This window comes from Sceloporus undulatus, chromosome 2, assembly GCF_019175285.1.
Source record: "Sceloporus undulatus isolate JIND9_A2432 ecotype Alabama chromosome 2, SceUnd_v1.1, whole genome shotgun sequence".
NCBI classification, from domain to species: Eukaryota; Metazoa; Chordata; class Lepidosauria; order Squamata; family Phrynosomatidae; genus Sceloporus; species Sceloporus undulatus.
Window position 1 is genome coordinate 6,845,906 of NC_056523.1, and position 18,247 is coordinate 6,864,152.

The 18,247-nt window shown below is 41.2% G+C and overlaps 1 protein-coding gene across 2 annotated transcripts; it reads right to left on the reverse strand.

Moving 5' to 3' along the window:
• Positions 1 to 182: 182 nt before the first annotated feature.
• On the reverse strand, positions 183 to 17,836 carry LOC121924254 (oocyte zinc finger protein XlCOF6-like). 2 transcript variants are annotated; one of them, XM_042455547.1, is made up of 8 exons: positions 17,709 to 17,836; positions 16,942 to 17,061; positions 8,834 to 8,989; positions 6,913 to 7,944; positions 6,656 to 6,758; positions 5,428 to 5,552; positions 4,777 to 4,897; positions 183 to 2,167 (listed from the first exon to the last, which is right to left on the reverse strand). In XM_042455547.1, the coding sequence occupies exons 4-8, from the start codon at positions 7,234 to 7,236 to the stop codon at positions 618 to 620; spliced, it is 2,223 nt and encodes a 740-aa protein (XP_042311481.1). In that variant the 5' UTR covers positions 7,237 to 7,944; positions 8,834 to 8,989; positions 16,942 to 17,061; positions 17,709 to 17,836; the 3' UTR covers positions 183 to 617. The 2 variants fall into 2 exon arrangements, with proteins under 2 accessions (XP_042311481.1, XP_042311482.1); XM_042455548.1 differs by lacking the exons at positions 8,834 to 8,989; positions 16,942 to 17,061; positions 17,709 to 17,836 and adding an exon at positions 8,457 to 8,487.
• Positions 17,837 to 18,247: the final 411 nt, after the last annotated feature.

Here is an 18,247-nt window from a genome sequence, read left to right on the forward strand (position 1 = left end):
TACAGCTTTTACGCTGCTCCCAATGTACCCAGAAGTCACAATTTTAAATTTTAAGGTTTGTTTTGTAATATTCGACTTTAACTGGTAATTGTTTAAACTTTTAAAATGGTTTAATTGGGTTTTTTAATTTTATATTTATATATTTTATCATTGTACTGTTTTTAAATTGTATTATTTTAGGTCTGCTGTTCACCGCCTTGAGTCCCTATTTGGGGGAAAAGGCAGGATATAAATAATAATAATAATAATTATTATTATTATTATTTAAACCTAAATATGTCAGCTTTCCTAAATATCATATATCAGCTTTTCAGCATTTATACAGTATACATACACACACACAAACAGTATGTATTACCTAGTAATTATGATACTTGAACTGACAATTAAATACACAATAACATTTTGTCTGTAACACTTTCCATGATTTCACCAAATAGCACATTATATTGTTTTCAGAGAGTCATTTTAAAACCACCGCTTTCCTAGATGCAAAATAAGGTGTTTTGTCCTCTTATACCTCGTTCCACAATCCAAGCACTTAAATGGTTTGCTTCCTCTGTGAACTCCTTGGAGGTGAGATTTTTGTTCCAATACCTTTTCCACACTCCAAGCATTCATATGGTTTCTCCCCTGTGTGAATTTTCATATTTCATAAGTGGCGGTTCCTGATGGAAGCTGCTTCCAGACTTAGGGGATTTAAATTGTTTTTGCAGTGTGTGAGTTGCTTGATGACGAAGAAGGCTGGTCTTCCAACTGAAGGTTTTTCCACATTCAAGGCATTTAAATGGTTGAAATGGTTCCTCCACTGAGTGAGTTGCTTGATGACGAACAAGGCTCCTTTTCCAACTGAAGCTTTTCTCACATTCAAGACATTTAAAGGGTCTACCTGCTGTGTGAGTTGCTTGATGACAAGTGAGACTTTTCTTCCAGCTGAAACTCTTTCCACACTCCAGACATTTGAACGGTTTCTCTCCTGTGTGAGTTACCTGATGAGAACTGAGGTCTATCTTCTGAGTAAAACTCTTCCCACATTCCAAACATTTAAATGGTTTCTCTCCTGTGTGTGTTGTTTGATGAGAAGTGAGGTTTATCTTTTGATTGAAGCTCTTTCCACAGTCTAAGCATTTAAAAGGTCTCTCTCCTGTGTGTGTTGCCTGATGACGAGTGAGGTTTATCTTCTGAGTGAATCTCCTTCCACACTCCAAACATTTAAAGGGTTTATCCCCTGTATGAGTTACCTGATGATAAATGAGGCTTCTCTTCCAACTGAAAGTCTTTCCACATTCCTGACATTTAAAGGGATTTTCCCCTGTGTGAGTTGACCGATGAAAAGTAAGATGTATCTTCTGACTGAAACTTTTGTCACACTCCAAGCATTTAAAATGCTTCTCCCTGGTGTGAGTTGCTTGATGAGAAATGAGGCCCGTCTTCAGGGTGAAACATTTTTCACACTCCAAGCATTTAAAGGGTTTCTCTACCGTATGAGTTGCTTGATGACGAATGAGGTTTGTCTTCCAACTGAAACTTTTCCCACATTCCAGGCACTTAAATGGTTTCTCCCAGGTATGGGTTTTTTGATGAGAAGTGAGGTATGTTTTCCGACTAAAATTTTTACCACACTCCGAGCACTTAAATGGTTTATCCCCTGTGTGGATAGCCTGATGATTAGTAAGATCTGTCTTCTGATTGAATGTCTTTTCACACTCCAAGCATTTAAAGGGTTTCTCCCCTGTGTGGGTTCTCTCATGATGAATGAAGCTTCTTTTCCAACTGAATCTTTTCCCACACTCCAAGCATTTAAATGGTTTCTCCCCTGTGTGTATTCTTTGATGTAAAATAAAGTGCGACTTCCACTTGAAGTTTTTTCCACACCCCAAGAACTCACATTTTTTATGATTTCTTCCTGCAAGAAGGTTAATGTTTTCTTCACAACTGAGGTCCCCTACACATTCAAGAGAAATACATTTATTACTCTCATTTCCTTCTTCTATCATTTCTTCGAATGAGATTCTACTGATATCATCAGCATGAGAAGCAGGGACTTTGTTCCTCCTCTCCCCCTGATTATCTCTTTTGGTTGCCTTCTCTTCCTTCTGTTGACATTCACCTCTTTGTAACAAAGACATCCTTGGTTCTCCTTCATTCTTGCTCTCCTTCTCATCACCTTGAAAGAAAGGAAGCAAATTAGACACAAGCTAACAGAGAAATTGAGTCTGGAATCAAAGAGACAATTGACAGCAATTTCCAGCAACTGGAGCAAGGAATTTGAGAGAAGTGTGGCTACAGAGTGTCTTCACTGTCTCTCTTAACAGACCTGCCCTGTTCAATGTCTCCCTCAACCCTTTTGATAAAACCTGGCTGCTGTAAAGATTTGGTAACCTTAACAACCGGTGGTTAAGCTTTTTTCCCCTCATTCTCCAAACATGTCATAGCATTTCTGTTGCTGCTCTGAATGTGTCAGTCCACGGGCAGGTACACACTAGTTTATTTGTGTATTCTCTTGAAGGAATATTTTTGGCAATACATAATTGTTTTCAATAAACTAGCTTTCCTAATTTTGATTCCCCAGATGTAATTCCCAACAGTAAGAAAGGATGGAAGTTGCAGTCCTATATGAAGGGCCCCAGTTACTAAAGGAATGTCTGCCTTTGTTAGTGACTATATAGACAAAATGAAGAGGAAGAGACCTTGCCATCTACAGAAGAGATTATGCTACTTGGCCTATGGAAACTGTGGCTAAGCAATCAGCTCAGAAACACATTCTGTACATCTGGAATACACAGTGTCCTCCCCCCACACAATCACATTTGCAAAGGTTAGAGGCACAGCTCTTCTCCTCTGGAAAAGTGGGAAATCTATGAATACAGTTGCCCCCCTGTTTTTGCGGGGCATCCGTTCCAGACCCCTCGCAAAAATGGAGGCTCGCGCATATCCAAGCCCCATAGGCTTGGATGGAGCGTGTGTTTGTGAGTGTGTGCAGGCGTGTGCTACAGCACTGCATCTCATTGGAAACAACGGAGGTTGCCCTTCCGTAAGTATTCAAGACTGCGGATCCCAGATCCATGTGTTAAGAGGGGTGACTGTATAAAATAAAACCAATGTGGTTTTTTTACCTGAGATAACACTTCTCTAATTATCTCCACACTCTCCAGTATCTTGATCTAGATCTAGATAGATCTTGTAGCACTTTTGAGACTAACGGAAAGAAGTCAGCATGAGCTTACAAATATTTAAAGAAGACTTAAATCTATTTCCTCAGATACATTTGGAAGTAGACTTAAGCCTATGAAAGCTCATGCTGACAACATTTTTATTTCAGTTACTCTCAAAGGTGCTATAAGATTGCTCTATATACTTACTCTACAGACTAATATGGTTACAGACTAATACAGCTTCCTACATATGTTGATCATAGAATTACTCTGGAGGATAACAACAACAACAACATTTATTTATAACACCCTTTCTACCAAAGGGTGGAATATCAATCATATATAATCAAAAACAGAAACAAAACTAAGACTATAAAATGTTAAAATACTAAACTACAGTTGTCCCTCCGTATTCACGGACTTGGGATTTGCAAATTTGGTTATTCGCAATTTCACCATGAGCGCCACTGACCTCCTTCCCTTGCTTGGGACAGCTGGCAGCAGCTCTCCCAGGCAAGCAGGCAGACAGAAGGTGAGCAGAGCCAGCACTATTTGAGAATTTTTCATATTCCGGGGGGGGGGGGGCAGCTTGTTCCCCTAACTCCCGTAAATTAGGAGGGATGACTGTAATATGGCAATATATTGAGTGTTATCTCTAGGAATTTCCAGGTCCTATAGAAATTGACCACAGAATGGCACTGAAGGACCCAGAGATTCCTTGAGAGAACATATTAATAAAAATTTGTGAATCATCAAATCTACAAAAGGGAAAACAGCAAAAGCAGAGATCTGATTGTATACAGTATGTAGCATCAAATGAACTGAGATCCTGAATGCCTTTGAGGATTTGATATAAAACTGAGCTCTAGGAACCAAGGACCGACTGCAGTAGGCTACACACCACTGCTCTCCATGACTGCTCACCACCATTGACTCCATATGGTCATTCAGAGGTCTAACCCATTTTGCAATGAATGTATGAGCAAATCCTGGCATCCATTTCCTCTAACTGCTCACTTCCTCTTTCCTTCTTGGATACTCTTGACTCTTTCTGCATCTTCAGGCAATTCAATGGAAGGAGCTGGGCTTGGTTACCAAGAGGAAGCCAGAAAGGGAAAGGAGAGAATTCCTCAACGGAAGAGGAAACGCTCTCCACCTTTCTGCTCTTGGTTGCCTGTAAACAATTCTGTCTTACATTCTTACTGGTGAGTGCACATAGCCACAGAGGTAAACCAGGTCCTTAAGAGGTGGATACCTTGGTGGGCAACTCCCCACACTTTGGGCCATGCTTAGAAGCACATCTGAACCTGCCACTATCCACTGCACCCTTGAGAAAGGTGACAGGAGAGCCCCCTTTAAAGGAGCCATAGAAACCAGCCCAGCCTACAGTAATGAAATGAAAAAATTGAAGGGGGTGGGAATATCTCTTCCCATGGACAACTGGGAGCCAAAATCCTCCCATTGATACTTATTTTGTCCTCAAAAGGACATATGATAGCAGTCCAGCTGGAAGAGCATAAGTCAGCTTTCAGAAGTACACCAAACTAGCCAGAAGAAGCTACACTGATTCAGGAGCCCCTGCAAAGTAACTGAATCAACCAGGAGAAAGAGGAAAACACACCCAGAGAAGCCACGATTGCCAAGTTCTTCTCCATGACTTCCTTGTGCAGTGCCTTTTGATCTTGATCCAGCAGGGCCCATTCCTCCTTGCTGAAAGACACAGCTAATTCCTCAAAGGTCACCTGGGAGAAGAAACAGTGCAGGTATGCCTTAGTTCACAAAGTACTGTAGATGTGTTCCTGGGCTTTACTTCTTTAACAGAACATTTGGTACCAGATGGTGAGGAGGAGGGGGGGAAAGGATTCTGACTGTTGTGGCTAAAGTCATTTCTGACTTATGGCAACCTGAAGGTGGAGCTGTCACTGGGTTTACTTGGGAGAATTTGTCCACAGAGTTTGATTTGCCTTCCTCTGAGGATGAAAACAGTCAGTTTTCATGGCCCAGCAGGGATTCCAGCCCTGATCTCTAGAGTCATTGTCCAATGCTCAAACCACTACATCTGGTTGGCACTCTAAAGGAACTTCTTTGTCAGAAGCTTTGTTAACTGAGGTATGCCTATATCTGTAAGTCAAAAATGCTGACCCCAATCAGAAGCACAAACAGCAGGTTGGGACAATGCAACCTGTTTTCATTACTAAGGACATTAACAGATGGAAAGAAAGATAGATGATTTTAGGCTGAAAGAGAAGAAAAAGGGACAGAGACACCCCACCTGCCCGCTTCTTGGTCCTCCAGGGATCCTGCCCCCTATCTGATCCAGGCTCTTGGAAGTTGTTCTCCAAGCATCAAAATGAAGACCTGAACCATTATGTTTTGGTCCTGGCAGTTTTCCATTTCCTGGGGGAGACACAAAAAGCAAAGGAAAAAGTCTTTATTATTCTCTCTACTACTCATTTACGTCTTCCAAACTTACACTACCAAAGCCAAAGCCACACATTTAGAAGGTCTTCGTAAACTCAGTAATGGTAAAGTGGCCAAAAGTTCAAAGAGTTAGGGAAAGCCTTTCAATTTTTTATTTATTTTCAATATTCATAACCTGCCCAATAACAAAATACCGTATATCTGGATCGCTAACAATAAACTCAGCCCAAACAATATAAAATTAAAAACAGTAATAAATAAATAAATATCCTAAACATATACTAAACAACGAGAGCCAGCTTGGTGTAGTGGTTTGAGTACTGGTCTCTGTCCTCAATATGACATCCCTTCATATATTTAAACAAGGCTATCACATCACCTCCAAATCGTCTGTTTTCCAGGGTAAACATACCCAGCTCTCTAAACCTTCCTCATAAGGCATGGCTTCCAGGCCCTTCACCATTTTGGTGGCCCTCCTTTGTACATGCCCCAATTTGTAAACATCCTTTTTGAAAGTGGTGCCCAGAACTGGACACAGTATTCCAGATGAGGCTTGATCAAGGCAAAATAGAGTGGCACTATTACTTCCCTTGATTTAGACACTATATCTGTACTAATGCAGCCTAAAATCGCACTGGCCTTTTTGGCTGCTGCATCACACTGCTGACTCATGTTCAACTTGTGGTTTACTAGGACTCCTAGATCCCTTTCACATGCAGTCTCATTAAGCTAAGTATCCCCCATCCTATATCTATGCATTTTAATTTTTCTGCCTAGGTGTAGTACCTTACATTTCTCCAAATTCATCTTAACTTTAGACCAACCCTCCACTGATCTTTTATACTTATTAAAGATTTCACATCTTTGATAGAATATGACTCCACTATATATTAAGTCAGTCATTGCCCAGTACACATTAACTCTTTTTAAGTGCTGGTTTAAAAAGTGAAATGCTTCAATTGTTCAAACAAGATACCTGTAAATCAGAATCTCCTCTACATAACTCAGGTGAGAATAGGTGCATCCTACACATTTTATGTGTACTTTAGAAACTGAAGAATTCTCCTCTTCATCCTTACCTAACAAGGTGACATCTCTGTCCTCTTCTTGCATGATCCACCTATACTGAATTTCCTGGCTGGAGTCCGAAGGAACTTTGTCGGTGCTCTCTTTCAGAAATACCTGTGGCATCATAAAGATAAGCAAAGATGACAAAAAATTAAAGTTGGTTTGGGGTCGTTCTTCTTTGATGATTTCCAGAAAATATGTAATGGTGAATAGGAAGTGATTTTCTAAAAAACAATATTTTATAAGTGCCAACAAGAAAGACTCTCACCTGTTGCTCTTCTTGTTTCTTCTCTTCTGCCTGACTCAGGAGGAAACCTTCCACCAAGGCTACAGCCTGGGAACAAGTTTCTGGCCCACATTCTCTCACCCAGCTCTCCATCTTCAAGGGAAGGACAGCCAAGAACTGTTCCAAGATTATCATGTCCAGAATCTGAGCCTTGGTGTGTTGTTCTGGCTTCAGCCACAGACAGCAGAGATTGTGGAGCTGACTACAAATTTCCCGGGGCCCCACAGCCTCATTATAGTGGAACTGTCTGAAGCATTGGCACTGTATGTCTGAACTGAGTGTATCCTCTCTCAGGTTCTTCTGCATGGCTCTTATTTCCCTTAACGTCTGTCCTCACTTCAAACAATAGGAACACTTTTACTGAACTTGAGGCCAGCTGAGTCTTGCTTCTCCACCACGGAGTAGTGATCATGGAAGGGAAGAAATTCTTTTCTCTTCTGGAAGATTCTCCCTCAGGAAAAAGACTGGGAAAATTCCTGACAAATATCAAACCCTACCAAAAAACCAAGATGTTCTGTGAAGAACATATTAAAAACACTTTCTTTAAGTAAGCAAATATTTTATCAGCACTTTCAAAGGTGAGAATGTGCTCCTTTTATTGTCCATAACAGAGTTAATTAAAAAAAACCTAGAGGTTGTGTCTATGGGTGGGGAAAGAGGGGGGGTCATTCCCTTCAAAGCCACAAACAAAGCACTTCACAACATTTGCTCTGTCCTTGACAATTCTTTTTTTGCCTTCTCTTTTGCTGTTCTATTAAAATATTAATTTTGTAGGTAGAAATATCTGCAGTGCCTAATGAGCCGGCTCAAGATATTTTGGTGCTTCACAATACAGCATCCCTGACACACAGACACCATTCCATAAAGAGAAGCTGGCTGGACTAGCAGTTGAAAGTTACAGTTGTAGAGATGGGAAAATGTCTTCCTGCATGGCTGAGGCAACAAGCTAGTTAGGTCTCTTGAGGTAGGGAGATGTTTAACCACCAAGTTCAAGCTGGAAACTGGCTCCTTTCTCTGTACAGGGAACAAACATAAAAAATGAATGGCAAAGATCGATAGTGGGCTTCCTCCTTTCTTGCCCACACAGAAAAACCTTCATATTATGCACCATTCTTCTATTTGTTTCATTCCCAGCAGCTGACTATCCACTGACCATGCTTCCCATCTTCATATTTTCAGTACATATGCTGTTTATAGGCAGCAGATACATGACCTTCTATATTTCTACAATGTCTACAGGGTGAGATTTTTAGGTCTCTCCCTAAAAATAGTATAGTGTAGGTTCAGGAAAGTAATAGTGCTGCTTTATTCTGCTTTGGTCAGACTCACCTAAAATGCTGTGTCAAGTTCTGGGCCGCACAATTGAAGAAGAATGTGGAGCATTTTTAGAGGAGGGCAACCAAAATGATGAAAGTCTATGTTTCTGCTGCTGCTGCTGCTGCTGCTGCTGCTGCTACTACTACAACTACATATTTTTGGGCTTTCTCTCTTAGCCCAAATATCCAAAAGGGTGGAAAGAGACTCACCAGATCCACCTTGCGGTCAAAAACAAGGATCAACTAATAACAATTAGAACTAGTAGTAGTACTCTATGATTCTGAGTCTATATTTCTACTATGACTACTGTTACTACTACTACTACTACTACTACTATATGTTTTGGGATCTCTCCCTTTGCCCAAATATCCAGAATGAGGGAAAGCGGACTCATCAGATCTTCCTTGGAAGCAAAAGCAAAGATCAAATAATAATAACAACAACTATCACTAATACTCTATGATTCTATGTCTCTACTATTACTATTATTATTACTATTACTATTATTACTACTACTACCACTATTACATGTTTTTGGAGTCTCTCCTTTCGGCCAAATACCCAGAATGAGGGAAAGGGGACTCACCAGATCCTCCTTGGGGACAAAAACAAGGATCCTTTACTCTCAGGGAGCTGAAAGGGTGGTTGGGGTCCTTGTCTTAAAGTAGGAGCCCCTTCTTCTCCATCTCCCTCTGGGTTCCCTGCAGCCAGCTTCAGTCTCCTCCTCTCTAGGAAAATTCACCTAGGAACAGATGGACGGAAGAGGAAGACACTAGCTCCAGCCTCCCAAAACCTCTTTCCTCTCTAGGAAGAGAAGCCTTTCTTCCTCCATGGAAGGGGATTGGATTGGAGGGCTCTTGAACCATAGAGTTCCCCCAACTCTATGGTTTTATGGCTTCAGCTCCCACAGTTTCTAGCCAGAATGGGACAGTTCAGGGAACTCTGGGAGCTGAGGTTCCTGAATGTATTTATTGTTTTGGTGGACCCAGCGTCCCAAATGTTTAAGAAGAGGAAACAGATTCCTGGAGAGAGGAAGGAAAGTTGCTCCAGTGGTTTCCAAACTTTGGTCCTCCAGATAATTTGGGACTTCAGCTCCCAGAAGCCCCAGCCAGTTTGGCCAATGGTCAAGAACTCTGGGAGCTGAAGTCCAAATACCTGGAAGACCAAAGTTTGGGAACCACTGAGCTCCAGTGATATCTCTGCCTCTGCAAATCCCAGGCCACCCTTTATTAGAGTGCATCTGCACTGCAGAAATATAATGCAGTTTGACACCACTTTGACTGCCATGGGCCATGGCTCCATCCTGCAGAATCCTGGGATTTGTAGTTTCTCAAGGCACAAGTACTCTTTGGCAGCATTAACAAGGTTAAAGATCTTGTTAAAATACAAATCCCAAGATTTCATAGTGTATAAACATTTTAGTGTAAACATTTTGCTTTGTATGTTATAGACCCAACTGTGACTGTTAAAAGTTTTAAAGGGTTTTAATCATTTTTGTAATTTGATGGCTATGGCCTGTATATAGGATCATAGAATCATAGAGTTGGAAGAGACCCCAATCCAACCCCATTCTGCCATGCAGGAACTCTCAATCAAAGCATACCTGACAGATGACCATCCAGCCTCAGTTTAAAGACGCCCAAAGGAAGAGACTACACCACTCTCTGAGGGAGTTTGTTCCACCGTCAAACAGCCCTCACAGTCAAGAAGTTCTTCCTAACGTTGGAATCTCATTTCCTGTAGTTTGAATCCATTGCTTCTTGTCCTAGTCTCTGGAGCCATGGAAAAGAAGCCTCTTCCCTCCTTGATAAATAAACATGACTATCCTATCTCCTCTTAACCTTCTTTTCATCAAGCCAAACATTCCCAGCTCCCTAAGCCACTGCCCATAGGACATGGCTTCCAAATCTTTCAGCTTGACAACGTCCTTCTTAAATTAAGGTGCCCAGAACTGGACAAAATATTTCAGGTAAGGCTTGACCAAAGCAAAATAGAGTGGTTCTGTCACATACGATTCTATGATCCCTTGATCTAGACACTGTATTCCTGCAATCAAGAATCACATTGGCTTTATTGGCTGCTGTATCACACTGCTGACTCATGTCCAACTTGTGGTCTACTAGGACTCCTAGATCCCTTTCACATGAACTGTTGTCCAACTAGGTGTCTTCCATCCTATATCTGTGCATTTCAATTTTTTTCTGCATAGGTGTAGGACCTTCCATTTCTCCCTGTAGAAATCCATCTTGTTAGTTTTAGCTCAATCCTCTAATCTGTGAAGGTCATTTTGAATTTTAATCCTGTCCTCTGGGGAATTAACAACTCCTCCTAGTTTGGTATCATCTGCATATTCAATCAAGATGCTCCCTATTCCTAAATCCAAGGTTTCAGCTGAAGCAGCTTCAAGGATCTGCCAAGGCGGGTTATAAACCGCCACTTTGCGGAGATCTGCCGCCGCTGCTGTTTGCTCCGTAAGGGAGCCACTGCAGCCAAACCGCGCAGCTCCGTTACGGAGCAAAAAAAGAAGCTCCAAAATGGAGCTTCTTTAAGCGGCGCCCCTGTGACGTCGCGAGGCGCCAGGGGCGCATTCGCGACATCACAGACGCTGCGACACATTCAGACACACAGCGCCCGATACGTAAAGATGGCGCCGGCCATGTGGAACGGCCAGTGCCATATTGTACGGACAGAGTCCATACAATACCGTCCCAAGTGCCGGTCTGTAACCGGCCAAAGTGAAATTAAGTTACAGGTTCAATGAAAAATATGGTTTATTCATTACATAAAGAGAGGAGAAGGGGGGCAGCAATAAACATAAAGCAAAGGCAAATATATCTTGTGTCCCTTCAGCTGACTGAAGTTGTCCTCATGGCTGCTGTTTATTGGGGGCCACATGATGAACGAGATGCTGGGAAAGAACAGGATGCTTAGATGTGTTTATTCTTTCCATCCTTCAATCTTTATTTTCCACTGACTGTCCCCATCACCAAATCACCATACTTTGAGTTGACCAACTTGACCTCCCCTCTCCTCACATGGAGGCAATTCCCTATTGTATCCTGTCTATAGAAGTTTATGTTGGACTAGGACTCTGGAGATCAGGTTTTGAATCCCAATTCGGCCATGGAAAAACCATTGAGTGATCTTGGACAAGTCACATTCTCTCAGCCTCAGAGGAAGGGAAAGGCAAACCCCCTCTAAACAAATCTTGCCAAGAAAACCCTAAGATAGGGTCACCATAAATAGAAAACAACTTGAGAACACACAACAACAACAACAATCCTGTCTATACCATTCTGGTATTATAAATTCTTGTTTCTTGGGTGATTTTCTCTAAGAAAATACAGGGTCACCATAAATAGAAAACAACTTGAGGGCACACAACAACAATAACAACAACAACCCTATCTACACCATCCTGGTCTTAGAAATTCATGTTTCTTGGGTGATTTTCTCTAATCAAGAAAAGAGCATTATATTGGTCCTGTCCCGTTTCAGTATGTGAAAGCTTCTCTCTTCATAAGCTACTGTATATAGTGGGCAAACCTTCCATCCTAATACACCACCTTCCACTAGGATTAGATGTTTTAGTGCCCCAGAGTCACCATGTAGTTACAAGGTTCCTATCCAAACAAACCTACCCTGGTAGACATTCAATGAGATTGTCACCTGAAGAATTGTCTAGATTTTTCCACATGTTCAGTTTTGTCCTTCAAATTTGTTAACCAACCAAACTCTAAGTTAGCAAGAACATAAATGGAGACAAATCAAACCTTCACACACAAGGGAGCCATTCCTGCTGACCATTTTGAAGTCATGGGTTCCCATTTTTTGCCTTTATTAATTCAGATGAACTGAGTTAAGGACCTTCAAATAATCAAATGAGATTTTGGAATAACATGCCTGCTACTTTAGAAGATGACCACTCTCCATTTCCCAACAATTGTTGCTCTGAGTGAGCAAAGATAAGCCAGGCACAATTTCATCATACTTTGGCCCAGTGGAAGGTGAGTCTCCCTCCCTCCGTGTTCCGACTGCCATTACTCTGGCTTCTGAGGCAGAGAAGATAATTCATAATCTGCTGGGTTTAATCCTGCTCCCCTACTTTGGCTTCCTCTATGGAAAAAATCAGGCCCTCAGTAAGTAAATTAGAGTAAAAAAGGCAGCTTCTCATTCTATTTAAGTGGTTTATTGTTTGCACAAGGTGTCTGATGACAAGTGAGGCTCATCTTGACTGAAATATATGTCACTCCACCAAAGATCTGATTGGTTCTTCAGTTTGTTGGTCTGGGTTGTGTAATAACAAGCGAGCTGTGTCTTCCTACTAAAGCTCTTTTCATATTCAGAGCAGTTAATCAGTTTCTCTTCTGCACAAATATATGCATTTTGCCAGTTAACCTCTCACTTAAATTCCCTCCATTTAGAGGGTTTCTCTCCAGTATGAATAGCTTGATGATAAGCGAGGATTTCCCTTTAATGGCAACTCTAAACATTTTAATGGCTCCTTTCCTGTACAAGTTGCCTGAGAACAAAGTAGAGTTTCCATCTGACTAAACTAATACTTTCTGACATCTGTTATTTATACACTGAATTCATAGAAATGGTTTCTAGTGGGAGTCACTTAAGCTGTTTCCACACTCAAATATTTCATTGTGTGAGGTGCGTGATGGTAAGAAAAGCTTGACTTCTAACTAAAGTGACTTTGATACTTGAGCTACTGAAGTGGTTTCTCGCCTATGTGAGCTGCATGGTTTGTGAAATTTGTCTGCTAGGTAAAGCTCTTTCCACACTCCAAGCAATTAAATGGATTCTCCACCATGTACACTGGTTGACAATTTGTGAGGCCCATCTTGGAACTGAGAACCTTTCCACACCATAGACATTTAAATCGGGTTCTCTTTGGTGTGAGTCAACTGATGAGAATTGAGGTGTGTCTTTCGACAGTAGCTCTTTCCACACTCTAAGCATTTAAATGGTTTCTCCCCTGTATGGGTTACTTTATGACGAGTGAGGCCTGTCTTCCGAAAGAAGCTCTTTCCACATTCCAAGCATTTGAAGTGTTTCTCCCCTGTGTGGATTGCTTGATGACGAGTGAGGCATGTATTGTAAGAGAAACTCTTTCCACACTCAGGACATTTAAATGGTTTCACTCCTGTGTGAGCTGCCTGATGATTCGTGAGGCCTGTTTTTCGAACAAAGCTCTTTCCACATTCCAAGCATTTAAATGGTTTCACCCCTGTATGGTTTAATGTATGACGTGTGAGGTGTGGTTTCTGACTGAAACTTTTCCCACATTCCAAGCATTCAAAGGGTTTCTTTCCTGTATGAGTTGCTTGGTGAGTTTTCAGTCTACAATTCCAGTTGAAGCTCTTTCCACAATCCAGACATTTAAAAGGTTTCTCCTCCGTGTGACTTGCTTGATGAGAAATGAAATACATTTTCTGACTAAAGGTTCTTCCACATTCCAAGCATTTGAAGGATTTCTCTTCAGTGTGTGTTAACTGATGAGAAATGAGGCCTCCCTTTTGTGTGAAGCATCTACCACACTGCAAACACTGAAATGGTTTCTCAGTTATATGAATTGCTTGATGACAAATGAGGTGTTTTTTCCAAGAGAAACTCTTTCCACACTCCAAGCATTTAAAACATTTTTCTCCTGTGTGAATTGCCTGATGACAAATTAGGCTACGCTTCTCACTGAAACTCTTTCCACACTCCAAGCAATTATAAAGTTTCACTGCTCTGTGACTTAATTGATGCTGAGTGAGGTTTTGCTTCCATCTGAAGCTCTTTCCACAGTCCAGGCATTTAAATAGTTTCTCCCCCATGTGAATTAACTGATGTAAAATGAGGCTTGACTTCCGGCCAAATCTTTTCCCACATTCCAAGCATTTAAAGGGTTTCTGCCCAGTGTGAATTGCTTGATGACGGGCCAGGGTGATCTTGGAAGAAAGACTTTTTCCACATTGTAGACACTTAAATGGTTGTTCTCCTTTGTGAATGGATTCATGATGTATGAGGTTTATCTTCCGACAAAAGCCCTTTCCACACTGTAAACATATAAATGGTTTCTCCTTTGCGTGAGTTGCCTGATGGGAGACGAGATGCCTCTTCTGCCTGAATCTTTTTCCACACTCCAGACATTTAAAGAGTTTCTCCCCTGTGTGGGCTGTTTGATGGGACATAAACTCGGACGTCCACTTGATGTTCTTCCTACACTCTAAAAGTTCACATTTTTTCTTTGTTGTGTGAATTTTTTCTCCACTCATGCCCCAGTGAGGGTTCAGGTGTATCGTAGAAGCAGAGTTCCTCACACACTGAAGAGAAATACATTTATTCCATTCCTTTCCTTCTTCTACTGTTTGTTGAATTGGGATTCCACAGATGTCACCAGCCTTAGAAGCAGCAACTTTGTTCTCCCTCTTTTCTTGAGTGTCAGTTTCAGTTCTCTTCTCTTCTTTCTGTTGATATTGGGCTCTTTGCAGGAAAGACACCCTTGGTTCTCCTTCACTCTCCTGTCTTTCACCTTGAAAAGACCAAAACAACTAGTAAGATTTCTCAACAAGAGAAACAGAAATTGGCATGAAAGAGATAACCGACACCGTACAGCAAATGAATTTGAGATTGGGGAGGTGGCTGTGGGGTGGGGTGGGGGGTCTGCTGAGACCATATCCACTCAGTATCCCTTGCAATTCCTTTTTGAAATGCTGGCTGCTATAAGGATTTGGGAGAGGGGTTGCATTCCACCACCATTACAACCACTTCTCAAACTCATCACAGCCTTCTTGCTGCTCCCTTTAGACAAGGGATGGGCAATTGCGGTGGGCCCAGGAAGTGATTTTTTTTTCCTCCTGAGACTCTTTAGTGGATGCACAAATTAAAAAAAAATGCCCCCAAAAGAAAGACACAAAACCAGAACTGCACTTCTTTTGAAAAAAAAAAGGTACTTTACAAAAAAAAGAAGAAGAAGACTCCAGCCAAATATTAGGAAGAATATCTTTAAGAACTGAGAGTGGAACCAGCTTCCTTGAAAGATGGTTGACTATCCTTTTTTTGGAGGTTTCTAAACAGAGGTTGAATGGATATCTTTTAGGAGTGCATTAATTGTGTATTCGTACATAGCAGGATATTGGACTAGATTGTTTTTGCGTTCCTTCCAAATCTATAATTTTATACATTTTCTGAAAGTAGCTGTGTGTACCTGTAAATGTCTGTATATGTATCTGTGAGTATATCTACACAAACATACACAGGAGCACATAACTAATATCAGAAAATTTATAGAATCATAGATTTAGTAGGGATATAGTAGACATTGCACTATCATGCAGTATCTTATAGCCTGTCACCAGCATTATCAGGTATGGTACTTATTTTAGGAATAGCATATTAGGCAGCTGTTAGAAAACAGGCACAGGCACATATTATGGAAATTTTCTGCTTGCCCTTATCTGAGCAAGGGGGCATGAATGGAGAATCCCTGCTTTGTTGCTGTTTTTCCCGTAGGGATCGTGGCTCAGTTCTTAGCTCTGAAACAAACTCTGTAAAGCTGGCATATTCATTTAACTACAAATATATTAAATAAGATCCTGACAGGCTAGTGGCTTTGGTATAAAATTTAATTGTACACAGCTGAGCCTCTGTATACATGGTCCCAATGCGGTAGGCTAGATCAGGCTAGAACAAGTCCTGACAGCCATTCCACCCACCTGGAATACTGTGTCCAGTTCTGGGGACCACAATTCAAAAAGGATGTGGAGAAACTGGTGCATGTCCAAAAGAGGGTGACTAAAATGGTGAAGGGTCTGGAAACCATGCCCTATGGGGAACGACTTAAAGAGCTGGGGAGGTTTAGCCTGGAGAAGAGAAGGTTAAAAGGTGATATGATAACCTTGTTTCAATACTTAAAGGGATGTTATATTGAGGAGGGAGCAAGCTTGTTTTCTGCTGCTCCAGAGAACAGGACCCAGAACAATGGATGCAAGCTCCAGGAAAAGAGATTCCACCTCAACATTAGGAGGAACGTACTGACAGTAAGGGCTGTTCGACAGTGGAACACACTCCCTTGGAGTGTAGTGGATTCTTCTTCCTTAGAGGTCTTTAAACAGAGGCTGGATGGCCTTCTGTCGAGGATGCATAGCAGGGGGTTGGGCTGGATGGTTTTTATGGTCTCTTCCAACTCTATGATTCTATGATCTTACCCCCTTTGATTCTTTCAATAAAATATAGGATACTGAATTGGGAGGGATTTTTACAACATTTTTTTAAAGCACCAACAGGAAAATCTCCTACCTGCTGCTCTTCCTGCTTCTTCTTTTCTGCCTGGCTCAAGAGGAAACCTTCAGCCAGGGCCACCGCCTGGGAACTGGTCTCTGCCCCACATTCCCTGACCCAGGCTGCCATCTCTGGGGAAAAGACAGCCAGGAACTGCTCCAGGATCACCAGGTCCAGAATCTGAGCCTTTGTATGTTCTTCAGGCTTCAGCCATTGACAACAAAGAGCATGGAGTTGACTGCAAACCTCTCGGGGCTTCACAGATTTCTGATAACAGAACTGCCTGAATTGCTGGCGCTTTCCTTCTGTACTGAGTAGATCCTTCTCCAAGCTCTTCCACATGATTCCCCCTTTCAGAATCCTCCGCTATTCCCAGACAGAACAGCAGCTTTCCTGAACAAAATGCCTGCAGAGCCTTACTTTTTCCAGCACTGAGTGGAGTCCCCAGGAACACAGTGCCTTAAGTGATGAAATGCTCTCCGTTGTGCCAGATTCTCCCTCTTTCAAAAGACTGGTAAAACTGCTATCACATGCCAAGTTCTGGAAAGGAACGAAGATGTTCTTGTGAAGAACCTGTTAGAAACACTCTCCTTGGGTAAGAAAATGCTTTAAAATCAAATTTAAAGCTGGAAGCCGGTTTCTTGTCTATACTGTATTACATATTATGTACAAATACATATAATCATAATTAAATTGTATACATTATATATATATTTGCATACACATATACACACACACATATATATATGTACAACAGAACTGTATAATTATATACAGTAACTGTATACGTTACTTATTACATACAAATATATATATAATTATAATTAAATTGCAATAAATTATATATATATATATATATATATATATATATGTATAATAGGTACACATATATCCACATACATATATACATAGAATTGTATAATTATAAATATAATCATATAATTATATTGTACATATAACACATTACATACAAATATATACTATAATTAAATTGTAATAAACTATATTATATAAATTTACACAATTTAATTATTATTTATTTGTATATAATATGTAACATATTTTATTGTCTGTATTACAGCACTATATAAATAAAGTATAATGTTAATAATATGATGACGATAATTATATTTATTTGTGTATAATTATAATTATCATGATGATCATAAGGAGAAGAGGGGGCTCACCAGTTCCCTCTGGCTGAGAAGGGGAAGAGGCTCCCTCCTTTCAGCCAGAGGCCCAGGAAACAGGGGCCAAAGCCCACTCTTTCCCAGCCCTTTAGGGGTCTCTCTGGCCTCCTAGCCGCTCTAGGAAGATTCACCTAGAAACAGATGGCCGGAAGGGGCGGGGCGTTAATGCCTTCACTGCTAGGGCTTTCGTCCCCTCTAGGAGTTCCACTCGTTGGTCTTAACCCTTAGCAGGCCAAGATCCACAAAACAGTCCAGTGTTTTCCAAACTGTGGGTCCTCCTCCAGCTATTTTGGTAAACTTCAGTTCCCAGAATTCCTGGCTGCTGGCCAAGCTGGCCGGGGCTTCTGGGAGTTGAAGTCCAAAACATCTGGAGTAGTAGACCAAAAAGGTTTGGGCATTGCTGGACTTTCTAACTTTATTGGACCAACCAAAATGTGTAAAAGGCATGATGGCAAGCTGGCAAAACACTCTCCTTTTGGGAAACTCAAGCTGCCTCTTCACTGTGTAAATTGTGTGTGTACACACACACACACACA